We start from the raw sequence: 18,475 nt of genomic DNA on the forward strand, positions 1-18,475 counted from the left end.
AGAAGTCTAATAGACCTTCATTTTAAGTATTAAATTAAAATTTAGTAACAAAGGTTCACTTCTCTTACTTGACCCTCAGTCTTTCCCCTTTTCTACTCTCCTATAAGATCTCTCTCCTCTCAAGGTAAAACCAAGCTGAAGCTTGTAAGGTTTTTATACACTGAATTTTTATTTTTCCTATATTTTTCATCCATTTAATATAAAAAATTTGCTTTGACCCACGACCTTTAATTTTTATGACATCAAAAGTTCTATTCTTCTTTAGGAATGTCAAAAGTTCTATTCTTTAGGATCGAGAAGTGATTTTTCAAACCATTCCATAAGTACTTACAGAGGTATAATGTGGGCTGGGGCTCAGTGTTAGAGCAATGCCTAGCATGCATGAGGCACTGGATTCCATCCCCAGCATCACATTAAAAAAACTAAATAAACAAACTAAAGGTATTGTGTCCATCTACAACTTAAAAAATAAAAAATTTTAAAAAGAGGTATAATATTCTGTGTTCAGGGTACAGAATTCAATAGCCATAGAAGAATATTCACAAATTCTGGCATTCAGGTCCTTTACATCCCCCCACCCACTTTTTTTTTTTTTGTAAATTTTGAGACAGGGTCTCATTAAGTTGCTTAGGGCCTTGCTAAGTAGCTGAAGCCTCAAGCTTGAGATCCTGCCTCAGCCACCATGCCCCTGAAGGTTCTCTAACATCTGTATTTTCATTAAGTTTTTATAATTCAAAAATCGTGAAGGAAAATTATCCATTCAAAACTAGACAACCTAATGAAACATAAAATTTAAAACATTAAAGTCTTTTAAAAACGTTATTAAAAATGTTATACATCCCTAACAAATCTCATTCTCTTTGTCATCTCAAATTAATCTACATTAACTAAGGTTGGTCCCACTATAGTCGTAGTAGCAGTTCTCATCTCCAAATAAATTATTCTTTAGTCTTAAAGCACACCTAATTTTTTGTTTTGTTTGCAGTGATGGTGATCAAATCAAGGGCTACATCTAAATTTATATCTATCTAATCTATCATTATCATACTTGTGCTCACATTTAGCAAAAGGAGTCTTAAATATCTTCTGTAAAGGACAATATTTTGTTTTGTGGGCAATATTATATCACAGAAGCAGATGCAGACAATACGCAAACCAATGAGCACAGTAATGCTCCAACTGAAATTTTAATCACAAAAACAGGCAGTGAGCCAGATTCAAAAAATGCATGGACTGTATTTTTCCAACCCTGGCTTAGAACAAGGAGTAGACAACCAGATTAACATGAAGTGACAACCCTGGGCCTCTGAAAATGAGGTTCCTTTTGTTGTACGCATTTATAAAGTACTAATACTAAGACTATTGCCTAGTAAACCTCCATAAACTGATGATGTCCAATCTAGAAGAGTCGGTTAGAACACCACAGTAATCTTGGCTGCTGCCTCCTTGTAGATCATTTTACCAATTCCCTTGTTTATCGTGTCCTGATGCGGAACGTTAATTTTTATTAAGAAGCATAATCTCTTTAGGTCTAGTAAAATTTATACTCTCTATAATTCAAATTTGCAGAATAGCATAGAAAATTCATGACAAACTAATGAGCACTAGAGTGAGCCCATCAAGTAAATCAGAAAGAGAGAGAAAGAGAGAAAGTGTGTGTGTGTGTGTGTGTGTGTGTGTGTGTATGTGTGTGTTTGTTTTCAGGAGTTTCTGCAACAGCATATGAATGTTCCTGAAAAAAAAAAATCTCATGTTATTAAAAGAAAACATACATACATACATACATATATGAATTTATATATATATTTTATATATATACCAGCCCCTAAAACTAATTACAAGGTACAGGGATAGTGATAAAAATTAGATTGGACACAAACACTCAAACCTATGTTATTTTATAGTGAGTCCTACTGAAACATCATCAGTTTTAATGTAAGACCAAATCTAGGGCTGTGGTAGGGGGGTGACTCCAGTTAGAGCATTTGCCTAGCATGCACAAAGCCTGGGATTAATCCCTAACACCCTCCTGCACCCAAATAAGACAGATTAACAGATTAAAACTCTACTAACATATGCAAGAGTTACTGGTCAATTCATCCTTTGGCATCTTATTTTTTTACATTTTCATTTAAATGTAAAATTTTAGACATTTTAAGACACGTTTCAACAAGATCAAAACACCTCCTCTCTGGTAAACTTTCTTTTCACCTATCTTTTTCATAAACACAAGAGCAAATGGCTTTGAGATTCCCGAGTTATTTTGGTTGGTTTGTTTGTGGTGCTGTGGATCAAAACAGCACCACAAACACCACAAACAAGCACTTGTACCACTGGGTTATATCCCCAGCACTCTCAGCATAGTTTTAGCATTATAAAGTACAGTGATTCTGGGAGCCCCTGATCTACCTATCTATGATTTATACTAAATGGTATGTTTAAATCAATTCTGCAAAACTTGCAGGGTTTGGTAAAATCTTCATATATTATCACATCTTCCTCTTTAATTCAAAGGTCTTTCCCCATTTTAGTAAATGTATCAACATTGTGAAAAAATTACCTAAAAACCAAAACTACTTCCACATTATACTGACATCATTTCCCTGTTTAACAAGCATATGAGTGCAAAAGAACAGACTATAGTAACCCTGGGTTATGTGCTTTCAAGATTATCTTAAAGCCAGGCTTAGTGGTAGATGCCTGCTAATCCCAGCCACTCAGGAGGCTGAGGTAGGAGAATTGCAAGTTGAAGCCTGGCCTGGGCAATTTAGTGAGTTCCTTTGTCAAAATAAAATAAAATGGGTTGGAGGTACAGCTCAGTGGCAGAGAATTTACCTATCATGTGGTGACCGGGAATTCAATTCAATTTCCAAAAGGAAAAAAAAAAATTTTTTTTTTTTTTCGTGAAAGCAAGTCTCAAGTGCCTCTTGTTGACTTTAAGGCATACAATATTGCCTGTACCCTTATATAATTTAATCACTTTTACTGCTATTTAGTAAAATCCTCAATAGCCAAAAGGATTAAGAAATATCTCTAGGGGTTGTGGCATAGCTCAGTGATAAATGACATGCTTACAGCATGGCTGAGGCCCTGCATTCAAATCCTAGCATCCTTAAAAAAAAAAAAAAAAAAATACACACAATTCTAACCCACAGGAAACAAAGGAGACTTAAAACTTTGTACAAACTGAAGGGGCTAGTTACAAATAGGTAATTCCTTATTGTAGGTTTAATGTTTAAATTTGATAGGCATGATGGCACCTGCCTATAATTCCAGTAATTGGGAAGATGAGATGGGAGGATCACAAATATGAGGCTGGCCTGGGTTATGTGCTTTCAAGATTATCTTAAAGCCAGGCTTAGTAATTTTTCCACAATGTTGATACATTTACTAAAATGGGGAAAGACCTTTGAATTAAAGAGGAAGATGTGATAATATATGAAGATTTTACAACATATTCACAACAGATGTAAAGGTTTACCAACAAATATGTTCAATTCATGACAGCTCACAGAAATATGTATAACACAGTCTAGTTGCTCTCTTCAAAGAGGACACAGTCTCATAAGACCAAGTGATCTACCACCAGGTACTTGACTAAAGTTCCCAAGAAAGGGAAAAATGACCTCTACCAAGAGAATACAGGTTTTATAATCCATGCAGCTTTTAAGCCTGGCCCTGACAAAGAAAGTGATACAAAAAGGAGTGTTCTAATCAAAAGCAGTATACCAAGACAAAAGAAGAGATCAGAAACTACAAAACCCACATGTCACCTGGCAAAAAATGATATGAATTGCCCTGAACACAGAGATCCATAAGCAAACAAGGCTGAAAGAACAGGCTAAGGCTAGACAGGGAAAATTTCTGTCTGTATTACTGAAGGATCTCTCTTTTCTCTGATGATAATTTACAGTAAGAGATTGACAGGGCAATGTGCAAAAGCAACATATCAACATGTTCAATGACCTGGGTACAATGAGTATGCATGAGTAAACTGTAAGAATTTTCATTATTTTGGAAAGAAAACAGGTAGAGAGATTGTACAGAATCAAAACCATGGGGGAAAATGTCCCTAAAAAGGCTGGAAACTTTCAACCCAACATTTGAAAAGTAGTGGGAGGTAGGGCAAAAACAGCTAAATAACCAAAAAGTGGTGATAAATCAGTGATGCAGTACTCAGTAGCTCATAAACTAAAATGACTGACAAATGCCTAGGTAAAAATCTATTCAGATGACCACAAGTTAAATTTTGTCAATATGCTATTACATTTATATTAAATACATTATCAAACTTAATTCTCAAATGACACCCAATGCATTTCTTATTCCCATTTTAAGGGTGTGAGAAGGGAGGCTCTTGCCACACACACAGCTCCTAGGCAGGAAAAGGGAATACTGAACCCAGGTATTTGACTCCCTAAATCTGCAACAGCACAGCTAAAAGTAGAGGCTCAGTAGTCAAAACAAAAGGTCTGCATCTACAATTATTAAATTTTTCCTATCCATTCTGTGTATAGGTCAAAACAAATGACTTAAGAGTTTGGAGGTGCTATATGAGGTGGAAAAAAAAGTAGGCTTTTTCTTTAAATCTTCTAAAAAGCATTCATCCTGCTTTCTGTATTTTAAGAAAGAAAAGAGCTTTGCAAATGTGATGCAAAGACTGGTTAGTGTTGAGAAGCACTTGTATATATTCACTTTTTGGTCACACTGAACTTTTCCAGGAAGACATTCTGAGTATGGAATACTATAAGAATGAAAGCAAATCCTCAGCAAAGGACATGAAATAATCGATGAGAGCTCAACACTTTAAGTTAATACATTTTTATGATGTGAATTATAGACTCAACTTCACCCACCCTTTTTTATCTTTTGGGGGGAAAAAATAGAACGTGGGGCTTCACGCACACCACGTAAACACTATACTAGTCCGTTCCATCTCCAGCCCTTCAATTTCACTATTGATAATTAAAGCAGGAAATATAAATGGCCAAGAAAACTTTTTAAATGTTAAGATATTATTTAGTAGGCCCAAGGAAAGACTTGAATATGGACACTGTTAAAAAGCAAATGTTTACAACTTCCATCTAGAGGAAAGTGGCCTCTGTTCCTCTGTAGACCAAGGCAACCATGCCAGTGTTTAACACAATGCAACGATCTTGTCTCTGGGCTCCAAGGCTGGATGGGACAGACTAGCTTTCTCAGCATTACCAAAGCAGTGTTTCAAGTGGAAAAGTGTGCCCCTATGTGTTTCCACAGCTTAAAACTCCACACTGTGCAACTGCAGCACTGAGATATCCTAAAACTGAAAGAAGCTACAAATTACTCAGTCAATTCTACTATAAATTGTTCTTAAAAGGGTTCAAATTCAGTTATAAGAGACACTGAAGTCACATTCACTTCACATCACATCATGTCTCCCCCAACACTCTTCTCCCTCCCCAACCAGATGAAACTTGAATGTCCATTCAAATAAAAACAAAGGACAGAATAAAGAAAGAGAAGGAACAAAGAATTTAAAAATTGAAAGGCACTCATCTTGGTTAAGTAGAAGGGAAAGAACATACCCAAACTATGATGTTTCACTAAGCAGCATTCTAAGGAAGCAAATTACCACAGATATGCAAATAAAAATGCAAAATAATAGTTAACCTGTTACAGGTATATCACAAGTATTATAGTTCTCCTATTTCCAAACAAATGATAGGTTTCTACTTTTCAAATCACATAGAAATCATGTGTAGCCATTTGATTTGCTTTGGTCGAAGGAATGTAAGCAGAAATGAATAATTTCTATGGAGGATGTTGTGGAGAGATTGAGGTTTTTTTTTTTTTTTACCACCTTCTCTTGCCTCAGCAAGGAAACTAGCAACACACCAACAATCTCAGAATCTTAAGGTTCAGACATGGAGTACAGCCTTCAGCTGATATAAGATAAACAACTTTTCAGTCACTAGCTTATAAACTACTAATGTTTAGGAGCTGTTTGTTCTAGCCCACCTTACTACATAGCCCATTTTAACTGTCCTATTTCAATTCTGCCTTCACTCCAGCTGATCAAGTTCTGTTTCCTGTACAAGGAATTTAACTTTGGGACACTCTACCATTGCGCTACATTCCCAGTCCTTTTCATTTTGAGACAGAGTCTTTGCTAATTAGCTGAGACTTCCTTGAACTTACAATCCTCCTGTCTCAGCCTCCAGAGTTGCTGGAATTTCAGGCTTGTACCACAATATCCAGCAATCATTTTCATTATCATTTAGGATACACACACACACACACACACCCCCTCTCCCCCCACCCCCACCCAAGCTCTCATATTTCTGTGCCTAGAAGTGCCTGGAAAACAAATCTCCTGATTTCTAACCAAAACTAGTATTCATTGAACACCTAGAAATAAAATCCAAACTCTCTAACTAATAAATCCACATCAAGTAAATACAACATAGCCTATATGTGACTTTTTAAACACTACTCAGCCTTCAGAGCCCAGATCAATAGGTTACCACTAGAAAAGTTTCTCACCTGACTGCCTCTAGTAGCAGCTTGCATGCACCTTTCCCCTACCAGGTTGAAACTGCTTATGTCAAAAGATACCATACTCTTATTTATGTAAGTACAATGCTTTAGAAAGCATTGCACATGCTATTCTACAAATAAATGAATATGGTCTTACATTGACTGTGTATTTCAAGTGTATTAAGGTAGGATTCTAACCTGCCAAAAGAGGTTTAATTAAATTACATATCTCCAGAATCAAAACAGTAGAAAAATTAAGCCTAAAAAAGGCAAGTGTCCACCCAAGTTCTAAAGAACTAACTGTGGAACTGAAACTTGCCAGAACTTTAATAAACACATACTCTCTTAATACCTTTGCTATTCTCTGCCAGCCCATCTTCTTTTGTAACACAGGAAAAAAGCCAACTGCCAACTTTGGAGTCACATCTTCCCACTTTTGCAAGCAGAAAGGAAAAGGCTAAAGCTTCCAATTTTATTCAGCTTTTATCATATAACGACACCAGTCCCATCACTGTGCTCAAAAAAATGAGGTATTGTACATTCTCCCCTCTCTGATCAAAATCTAGGCAATGGCCAGTCAGAGAAAGACCATGGGAGAGAAGGACATCTACACAGAGAAGGACTACTATTATAAGAAGAAGAGCCAGATGGAACATCTACACATACACCCATGCAAATAGTATAATGCTTGGAAAGAGAACTTGACCTATGTTGAGAAGATGAGAGACCTCAAGTTAAGCCTAGAAACACCCAGCAAAGTGGCATATAACAGCCCCAGTGACTCAGGAGGCTAAGGTAGGAGGATCTCAAGTTTAAGGCAAGCCCAGGCAACTTAGCAAGATACGCTCTCAAAAATTAAAAGGGTTAGGGATACAGCTGAGTGATAAAGGCACCCCTGGGTTTAATCCCCAATATCAACAAAAATAAAAATTTAAAAAGCCTTAACAATAACAAAAGGCACAAAGAAAGAAATGAGATGTATAAATAGACAGCAAAATATGCTTGGTAAGACATGAAAAAGAGGAGCATGGACATAATAACGACAAAGAAATACAATGGAAGCAGCCAGGCAGATATCAAGTCTGTCTGTAGTTCCTTGGTACCCTCAACATGGTACCAAAATAAATGTGTTAAAAGCAGTTCAAAGTGCTGTGGGATATTTATAAGATTTCTGAGACTGGAGCAGGGTAAGTATAGGCCACATCAAAAGAAATTTTGTCTGAACCTTGAAAATCCAGTAGCATATCACTAATATAAGGCCTGGATATAGAAGGCAAACATGTTAAAGAGAACAGCGTGACCAAAAATACTAAAGAATGATGCTTTGAAGAGTAGCAGGACAGGGTGTATATTCTAGAGAGGGGAAACTCACAATCATCCCATCTTGATGGTTTCTCCAAGTGCCTGGCTGTCCTGCTTTCCCTCCTGCTGTGATCATGGCTGAGAGTGCGCTGCTGCCCACCCAGGTGGACCAGGGAGACTGCTACTATATGTACACTGGCCATTTCTCAGCACTTCAAGCAGAACACCAAGGAGCTTATGATCACACTTATGATCACCTGGATTCCGTGGGAGTACAGGGGGGCCCAGCTCTTTCCTTGAATTCCGGGCAGCTGTAATGGTTTAACTTTCAAGGTCCTGTTTTTCTCTGTCTTTTCCAAGCATTGCTACTAGTTGACCTAACCCATGATGCCACCTTCAACTGCTACTGTTAAGACTCTGTTGGCCAGCTACAAAACTCTGTTCACCTGGCTGCTGAAGGCCTGGTGCCAACATGGGGACTCCTTCCTATACTTTGAGGCCACTGAACTACCCGTTTTGTCCCTGGACCACCATAAAGGAGGACATCCAGCTGGTGTGTGAACTGGGCATGCTCGACAAGCTCTCCCTCGAGCCACCCTAACTGTCCTTGCCACCCTCACCTCCTGCGCCCGAGTATGCAACACCAGCAGACATGCCCTTCACTCAGGGCCTGCTGAAAGTGGCACATCCAGATCTACGGTTCTCACTAGGGGTTCTCACTGGTCAGCCTGCTGGCCAAGGGCATGACAGTGTTGATAGCCGTGCTAGAGATCCAGACCACTGTTGATGTGGGTTTGCTCTGGCATGGGAGCCAGCCAAGCAATGCCAAGCTCATGCTGGGGCCCAACACCAGGCTGGCTGCTCAGCCATGATATGCCCAGGGATAGGGTAGACAAGAACCCCACCAATGTCCTTCTGGAGCTGTACATCAAAGAAGCCAAGCCCAGCCACAGCCAACCAGTCTCTGGGCTTCGAGAGGAGCAGCTGCCTCCATCCCCCACTCTAATCAGGCCTGCGGGGAGTAGCTGCCCATGCACCATGACTAGCCCAGTCCTGCTAATGAGGACAACCAGTGTTCCCAGTGGGTGGGTTGGGAGGCCAAACTCCAGAACAACTGCTTTCAGCCTAGAGTTCAAGGAGTAGCCTTGGCCTGTGCATTTCCCATCTCGAGCACTCTTACAGCATGTTCAGGAACCCCAGAATAAAGAGCTATCCTTGTCCCTGGCTACTCCTGTAAGCAACACTGACCAGAGCATGAAGGGAAGTGACAGCCACAAAAGCAGCAAGTTGCCAATTGAGCCTTGGAGTGGGTTGTGCCATGTTGTTTATCTCAGCCTGGCAGCAAGGTGATCAAACACAGTAGTGGACCCACCCCTCTGCCTTTTGAGTGCAAAGCACTATAGGCCAAGTGGAAAACCCCATGGCCCACAACTAATAACATCTGGTTTTTACATTTTTAAGGTTTTATTTATTTATTTATTTGTTTTTAGTGGTGCTAGGGATTTCTTAAGGTTTTAAATCCAATATTTTTACTTATATGTTAGCATATATGATACTTTGGTTTTGGTAAAGGTCACTGCCCTTTGTAATGGTTTAACTTTCAAGGTCCTGTTTTTCTCTCTCTTGTAAAATAGAACTCTCTTGTAATAATTCTATTTTAAAGTGTGCTTTGCTGAGTGATCCCCAAAGGAGGGGCTGCTAGTCCCTCCCAAGTGGGTCTGGTTTCTCTAATCTGTACATGTGGCCTAAGGCCAATGTCTGAGTAGGTTTAGGGGGGATCTGAACCAGAATCACAGCTACCCATTAAATGGTACACACAGTAATTAAAAAAAAAAAAAAAACACTAAAAAGAGACATTACAAGGTATTTTAAATAAATAGTAATTATTTCTATTACCAAATTTTGATCTGACACCAAAAGATTTTAATCAAGTTTGGTATGGGGTATTATATAAAACGTGTTTTGCAGTATTGAATTTTTTTCAAAAATGAAATTAAAGGAGGGGAAATTTAATTGGGTACACTGAGCCTGACCCGAATCAGTCTTAAGTACAGCTTCACTATTTCACTAGAAACACCCTAATTCAAATATAAGTACAATTTCATCCCAATTTTCTTTATAATATTAGAAAATCAGAACACATTAGAAAATACAATTAAAAATGAGAAAAGAGAAAAAAATCCTAGCATAAGTAAGTGTAGTTAGCTAGTCCCATAGAAGACAACTTTCTGAAAAAGAGCAAATAAGGAAGGGAAGTACTAATACAAGTTTACAGTGATAATAAGGCTGCTCAGTGCAGTTATCACTTGCTATAAGTAACACCTGAAACCAAACGGTCATAAAAAGAGTGATAGCATTAATTCGTTCATACATAAAGGGAAAATTATACAAACATCAAAATAACATAATTTTCCTGATAGTGACATGTAAAAAAATCTGTACAATATAGTTAATGAAAATAGCAAGCATAAGGAAACAGAATAAATGAAACATAATGAAATATTCTTCTCTTAAAAAAGAAATAAATGTACCAGGTGCAGTGGTGCACACATAAAATCCCAGCAATTCAAGAGGCTGAGGCATGAGGATCACCTGCCTCAGCAACCTTGTCCTAAAATAAAAAATAAAAAGGGCTGAAGGTATAGCTCAATAGGTAGTAAAGCATCCCCTGGGATCAATCCATAGTACCCTCATCCAAAAAATAGATAAATGTATTCAAATAAAAATTTAAAGCTATGATGAATGTCCTATTATCCAAATCTCCTGTCTTTAAAGACTCAAAAGTCTATCCCTTCTATAAATCTTCTTTATCCTTATAAAGAGATGGAAATTATAGGATTCAAGTTGCCACTTCCTACAGGTTGTGAGTCACCTCTCTTCTGCCCTGTAATTCCTCTCTTGCTAAATAATAAGACTGCCTTATACTTCTCCAAGCCAACCTTTAGGGACTTGGACTATAGTTTTTATACAATGAACCAATAAATATAAGCTAAACAAATAAAAGGTCAATTCTCCTGTAGTACAAAGGGAGATAACATGTGAGAATATTTACATAAAAAAGTATTCTGGGAGGGGGGAAAAAAAAGGAAGACATGACTATTAGGGAAGAAGAATAGAGTCTGGGGTAGGGGGTGAAAAACTGGGAAATGGGCAGATACAAATAACATATATACTTATATAAAACTGTCACAATGAAACCTATTTCTTTGTACAATTAAATGCACTAATAATTACTTTTTTAAAAAAGAGGGAGAAAAAATTGTATCCCCAGCTAGGCCTGGTGACACAGGCCTACAGTCACAGCTACTCAGGAGGCCAAGACAGAAGGATCACAAGTTGGGTAATGTTAGCCAGACCTACCCCTTAATTCTATTTTTTTCAAAGTTTAATCTCATTACTAGGGAATAAAACTTAATGAGTAAAACCAGTAAAACAAAACTTTTGAGTTTCACACTAGTAGAAAAATACAAAATGGAGATAACATGAACAATTTTAAAAAGCACTACTCTTTGTGATGGTGATAATGTAAACTGGAGAAAAAAGATTAAAACAAGTTGACCATAAATAGCTCCCTTTGAAAAAGCAATTTCACTTTCAGGAGCCTATACTGCAGAGATGTCTGAAATACAAACAGTTAAGCATGCATGAGCAAACAACTTTTCCACTGTGACTATTTAGTTATCTCAAACCTAGAAATGTAATCATGGTAAATCCATATTCTTTCAGTTATGGTGTTCGTTCACCTATAAACATTACCAAAAGATCATAAGGACATAGGCAAATGTTTATGTTACTATGCTGGGTGAAAAGAGCAGGAGAGCATACTACTATGTATGGTGAAATCAGCTACATGCCAAACTGTATTTCAAAGACAAATAAAAAGCAAAATGTTAAGTAAGGGATTATCTCCGGAAGGTATACATCTTCTTGTTCTTTCCCATGTTTCATCCCTTTGAAACACTTTTTAAACAAAAATAAAACTATTTCTTTGTATACAATAAATGCTGATTTTAAAATCCTCAGCTTTGAAAATGTTAATGAAAAGCCATAGCCTATAGTTCTCACAAGTAACTTTTTGACACAGTAATGAATTATTATTAAATTTTTGTAGGCAAATTTTGAAAGGAAATAAGGGGTTGGATGGATTAGAGTCAACCATTTCCTTTCACACTTCAAACAATTTCAATAGACTATAGTCAAATGTAAAAATAACTCATAATGAACTGAGAAGAATTATTATTTTTGATATGGAGAAGGCAAAGAAAAAACAGACAGTGATGTAGACTTGATTACCTGATTTTATAAACTTCTGTAAATTAAAATAAAACATAAAAATAAAATTAAGAGGGGCTGGGGATGTGGCTCAAGCGGTAGCGCGCTCGCCTGGCATGCGTGCGGCCTGGGTTCGATCCTCACCACCACATACAAACAAAGATGTTGTGTCTGCCGAAAACTAAAAAAAATAAATATAAAAAAAAATAAAATAAAATTAAGAAAAAATATTTTGGCAAGTCCCCAAGGGTTACAATTTAAAAAATAAAATAAAAAAGAAGCATCTCTGAAATTAAAACTAAGAATACTAACAAATAACACACAAATAATAAATTAAAATGACCAAAATGTGGCAAGATTTTCAATTCTGTAATAACTAAGGAAATGCTAACTTTAGCGAAAGGAATCCTTTTTTCTGCAAACTTTTCTTTTAAAAATGGTAAGTTCAGGAGGGATGCTGGGGAATGGTACTGGCCAAATTATACTGTTATATTGGGTGGATGTAAAAATACATAACAAATCCCATCACTATGCACAACTACAATACACCAATAAAAATATGAAAAAACAAAAAAGGTGCTATATTGACTAGGATTTGTAGAAATGAGCACTCTCAGAAAGTATTAGGAGTATAAACTGATCCCATCTTTCTTAAAGACAATTTGGCAATCCATTAAGGATATTCATACCCTTAAAGCCTATAAATAAAAAAAAAAAAGCCTATAAATCCATATTCAAGAATTTAATAGAAGCAGAATCTTACTCAAATGTAACAAGAATATCCATATTTCTTACAGCAAAACACTTGAGAAGCCAGACTAGAAGTCCAAATTTGAATCACAGGCGTTCATATCAAAGAAAATTATGAAGCCATTGAGAATTCTCATGGAATAATGTTATAGAATTACAAAAAAATATATCTAGTGACAACTGGTTACTACATTATCTCTAATATTTTAATGTTGGAAGTATATGTACAGAAAAGATTATTACAACATGGAGTACAAATATGAACCATGGTTGTCTGAGTGGTAGGATTCGTATTATTTAATTTTCCTGAAGCTTCCCAATTTTCTCTTCTCCATATACTACTTTTATAATAAAAACAATGTGGTACATATACAAAATGGAATATTTCTCAGCCTTCAAGAATGAAATTATGGCATTTGCAAGTAAATGGATAGAGCTGGAGAATAACATGTTAAGCATAATAAGCCAAACCCAAAAACACACCAAAGGCTGAATATTTCCTCTAATAAGTGGATGCTAATCCATAATGGGGGTTAAGGGAGGGATGAAGGAACTTTGTATTACGCAGAAAGGGGGAGTAAAGGAAGAGGAGAGGGTGTTAGGATTAGAAGGACAGTGGAATGAGATGGACATTATGACCCTAAATATATGTATGATTACACTACTGGTGTGACTCTATGTTCAGCCAGAAGAAGGGAAGCTATACTCCATTTGTGTACAATGTGTCAAAATGCATTCTACTGTCATGTATGACTAATTAGAACAAATTTAAAAAGAAACTACCACTAAGTGAACTTTAAGCAAAATTGCTATAAAAGTGAATTCAATCCCACCACTGACATTTGAGAAAAACAGGTGGAAAGCACATAATATAATGAAAAAACTAAGGGGTAACCTACAAATACCTGTGCTAGAGGTGGAAAAGGCTAGAAGTATCCCTGAGAGCAAGCCAACAGAGAAGCAGTGGAAGGTAGTGATTTCCTAAAGAAGAAAGAGAGAACAGAAAAGAGAGGAACAGATCAGCTATCATCCAAAAATTCACAGAGAGAAAGGAATGAGAAAAATTATAGAAGAGGAGTAAGATATCTAGTTTACAGATGGTAATGATGGATGAGTGAAAAAAGCAGAGGGGAATAATCATGAGAGATTAAAATATATTCCAAAGATTCTACTTTCTTTTATCTTAGAATAATAATTTACATTTATCCCTAGGAAAAAATAAGTGACCTTGATTTGGGAGAAAGGTAGGAGTGGTCAGCAAAGGGAGGCTACAAAGGCAGCAGTTTGATGCAGATATGGAAAACAGAGTAAATAAAAAATGAATTAATTCAAAAATTCTAGGAGTAAAACCTACTTCTTTTTCCACTTTTACTGGTTTATTATAAAGGATATTTAAAACCTGCTTCTTAAATCCTAACCTGAATAAATTAACACTCTTCAGTTGAAAGTACTTTATCCTCTATTCTAAGTCCTTCATTATATGAATCAAGTGGTCTGTGTAGTGAAAACAGGTTGGCATAATGAATGGCAAACTTTCATGTCAAGCAGTCTGGAAGTGAGTCCTGACTACTGACTGCACGTGGGTGAGGGAGCTTCTGCATTTATAAGATAGGGATTATATTTAATAAATAGAAACCCCATATTGGTACACAGAGTTTCTGTGAATGTTAATTAAAAGAATATGTTCAACAATCTTTTAAATATAAAACACTTCACTAATGCTACTGTGGTAACATCCTGTTACAATCATTATTTCAATCACTGTTGGTTATGAATATCTTTACAAGCAGAGCCACTGTTTTCAGGAAACAAAACCACCATAACAACATTTTACTTAGGAAAGCTGACCAATGGGAATCACATGAAGAGAACGAAAATATAGTCATAACTTTTCTCACCCAAATAATACAAATTCTTTCATTCCCAAAAATCACTGGAGAAGTTTCTTAGATATTAGGTTAACAGCTAATATACCACATACTATAGGGATTGCAAAAGTTAGTCTGGAGTTTGATGAGAAGACCTTCAAAGTCCATTCCCTGATCTTTTACTTACAGAAAAACTTACAAAAAACTTACAAAAAAGAAGGCAGAATGATATTCTAATACCTTCTAATTTGCATTCTTAGTTAAATTTGATAAGGTTCTTTGGCCCAATTTCTTAGTTTCTGTATCCTGATAATTATCCATATACAAAAATTGGGGGGGAGGGTAAATATCCAAAGTTACTACTAAATTACTAAACTGTGCTATGGCCACACAACACAGTTGAACACAAAAATTTGAAAAGTCAGGTTTCAAAGAACCTTTTTTTTTCGTTTGGTGGTGGTACTAGAGATTGAACCCAGGAGTACCAATGCACTAAGACAACCCAAAATGTTTGTCAGTTCATGTGTAATCATCCAAATACAATCTGAAGATTAATATGTATAAAATTAGTTATTCAAGTGCACACATATGCACATATAGACATAGTTTAAAAATTTTAGTCTGAGAAGATATATTGCTGTATTAATAGTAACCACATCATATGGAATGTGGAAATGTAATTTTCTGTATTTTCAAATTTCTTCAAAATGAGTATGTAGTACTCTTCATAATAAATGGAAGGAATGTTTTTTAAAATCATCATAAAATTAAGGTGGCTACTTCAAAAAACAATCTGAATGTAAAAAGCTAAAGTTTTCAGAACAGTACTCTCCACCAAGCATGGTGCTAAAAGCTTGGCATACTATCATATGTAAGTTAAGCAATAACCTGGGTTAGTGGTGTGATTCAGTAGTAGAGCCCTTGCCTCCCAAGTAGAAAGGGGTGGATTCCCAGAATCCAAAACAAAACAAAAATATTTATAAAAAGCTGGGCGAGCGCACATGCCTATTTAAGCCCAGCTACTTAGGAGACTGGGGCAGAAAGATGACAAGTTCCAAGCCAGCCTCAGCAATTTAATGAGACCATCTCAAATTAAAAAATAAAAAAGCGAGTGCGATGGTGCATGCCTGTCTTTAATCCTACCAACCTTGGGAGGGAGGCTGAACCAGGAGGATCACAAGTTCAAGTCTAGCCTTGGACAATTTAGCAAGACCTCACTCAAAACATGAAAAGGGCTGTAACTCAGTAGTCAAGACCCACCATATTCATTCCCCAGTGCCAGAACAAAAAGACAATAATCTTATAAAAAGTTATCTCCATTAATCAGACTAATAAACTAAGATTTCCTCAAACTCACATATAGAATACTCACAACTATTTAATGGCAGAGGTAGAAATCACATAGAACTGTCCTACTCCAAAGTCCACTTATTAACCACTTAAATAGTCTGATGTTGCTATGGTATGTTTCAATTTGTTCTTTATATTTGAACTTTAAAAGTGCTTAAATAATTTACCAAACAAATCACATGATTATGCCTCAAATTACATCAGGCAATCCTGTAACAATTTCCTCCTATCTACTTCAAGCCAAATATGGTCATTCCATAGTCCCCTGGATTAGAGAACTCAGCTTACAAGCAGAGTTGAGCAATTTTTACCCAGAATGATAGTCCGTAGCTCAATCAGATCCAGAAATTTATAATACAGAGAATACATCTGACTGTTTGCTCTACTTCATGTAAAACTACTCCAATTGGAGAAAAAGGAAAGAAAATAAAAAAGATCAACACCAGATTACTAGAGATAGAAGACAAGTGCTAACAAAATCAGAATACTTCATCATTCAGACCACATTCATATGTGGTCAAAAGGTATAATGAGGATAAACCCCCAAAAGCTGGATGTCACAAATTCTTAAAACAAATCAAACTTCCACTCAATAAGTATTATCAAGTCAAAACATGCAATAAAGATCTAAATGACAGAAAAATGTACTGTAGCATGTACTAGAGTAGAAAGAAAAGACAAACCCAACACATCATATGCTAACAACCTTAAATTAGGTTTGATATGTCAATGATGGAAAACTATTTTTTCAGCCTTCCATATTTAGGGAAGGAGTCAGACATTAGTTTTGAGTTTCAGTTGGGTGTTTCATGGAAATCAGGAAAAATTAGCCATTTTTAGGATCATTACTCAAGTTTTAGTCCTTAAGAATGGTTCCTTTTATTCCCAACTTCTTTTCAAATTACCATGAAATACATACCTTCCTCCTATTGAGTCGTCTTGTGGTTGGGCCCCGGCAGTGTTCCTCTGTGAACGTCGCAGTGACCCCCCTGGATTGTTATTAGGCCGGTTGGACATTGGCACCTCTCTCTTGAAGGGACATACCCTTTCTAGACACTACCATTCACTAAAAGAAAAACAAAACAACAAAATTAGATGTACACAACACAACACAGAGAAGAAACGAGGAGTACCGAAGGAGGAAATTTAACGCAAATTTGACTTGACAGCATCCAGCAATGCTGCACTCTGAGGTGTAAGACACTAATGTGTTACAAAATGGTAGGAAAAAAACAAACTCAAGGTATGTGGTCTAGCACCCAAAATTTATCATGGAATAGCCAAGAAATTATCAATGAAAATATTCAATGAAAACAGAACAGGAGAAGATGCCTGTTTCCACATTTCTAGTATTATATAGAGACCTGAATCTCTAGTAGGACAACAGAAATGAGCACTGCACCTAAAGTCAAAACACCTTACCTCAAGTCCTGTGACACAACAAGTATTAAAGGAGTTTGCCTTTGTAAAAATCACATCCATTAAGCCTCAGAATCCTCACCAAAGAATTAAAAACAACAGTCATACATACTTCACATCACTGATGTAACAAATGAAATAATACAAAGGAAATGAATTTTTTTTGTTAAGTACCCTTGATTAAACCCAGGGGCTCCCTACCACATCCCCAGCCCTTTTGTTGTTGGTTTATGAGGCAGGATCTCATGAAGTTGCCAAGGCTGTCCTCTAACTTGTGAAGAATCACAAGTTGTTTGTGATTCTTTACAAGTTAGAGGCCTCCAAAGTACCTGGATTACAGGAGTGTACCACTACATCCAGCAAAACTATTTTATCTTAGTGCAGAGGTGAAAAGAAAGCATGTGAAGTACAATAAACTGAGCAAAGGTCCCAGATATCATGGATTTCAATACCAGCTCTGCTGATCATAAGCTTTGACAAATAAATTCAAGATTTCATTTGCCTCTTCTATAAAATCAGTATATTACCCATCTTACAGGATTGTCAGGAACAAGAAATGATGAATGTATTTCATATCGATTTAGCTCAAAACAGTTCTTCACCAGTATAAACTTTCTTGGTTTTTATAAGAAATGTAATTATTGTACAGATAAAATAATAATTAGATTAGTTTCACTGATAAAACAAGCCAATAATTACAATCATAAAAAGTACCCCTGTGCCAGGCACAGTGGAGCATGCCTGTAATCCTAGCAACTCAGGAGGCTGAGGAGACCTTGTCTCAAAATAAAAATAACAAAAGGCGGGGTGGTGGGCATGAGGCTAAGTGGTTAAGCAACTCTGGGCTCAATCTTTGGTACAAGAAAAGTACTACTTGTATAAATCCAACTTTTCACAATTTTTGAGCCTTAAGCCTCCCTTAAAATTCCAACTAGAGTTCTTTCTTGATATGTATTTACTGGGGAAGGCAGCATAACAATGACCATACACTTTATAGA

The 18,475-nt window shown here is 36.5% G+C and overlaps 1 protein-coding gene and 1 pseudogene across 19 annotated transcripts in view; one reads left to right on the top strand and one right to left on the bottom strand.

Annotated features, from left to right (window-relative positions):
- The window catches only part of Trip12 (thyroid hormone receptor interactor 12), a 145,469-nt gene that overhangs the window by 92,013 nt on the left and 34,981 nt on the right, over positions 1–18,475 (bottom strand). For all 19 annotated transcript variants that reach the window (XR_009226286.1, XM_046439938.2, XM_058577467.1 and 16 more), the window contains one exon: positions 16,978–17,124. Coding sequence is in view for 18 of the 19 variants with exons in the window: in XM_046439938.2 (XP_046295894.1) it covers positions 16,978–17,075 (98 nt within the window). In the remaining variant the exon portion in view is untranslated. Of the gene's footprint in view, positions 1–16,977; positions 17,125–18,475 lie in introns of those variants that run through there.
- Positions 7,953–8,864, top strand: LOC124089718 (uncharacterized; annotated as a pseudogene).

This window comes from Marmota monax, unplaced genomic scaffold (assembly GCF_021218885.2).
Source record: "Marmota monax isolate L192 unplaced genomic scaffold, Marmota_monax_Labrador192_F-V1.1 WCK01_AAM20220418_F8-fsc00041, whole genome shotgun sequence".
Taxonomy (NCBI): Eukaryota; Metazoa; Chordata; class Mammalia; order Rodentia; family Sciuridae; genus Marmota; species Marmota monax.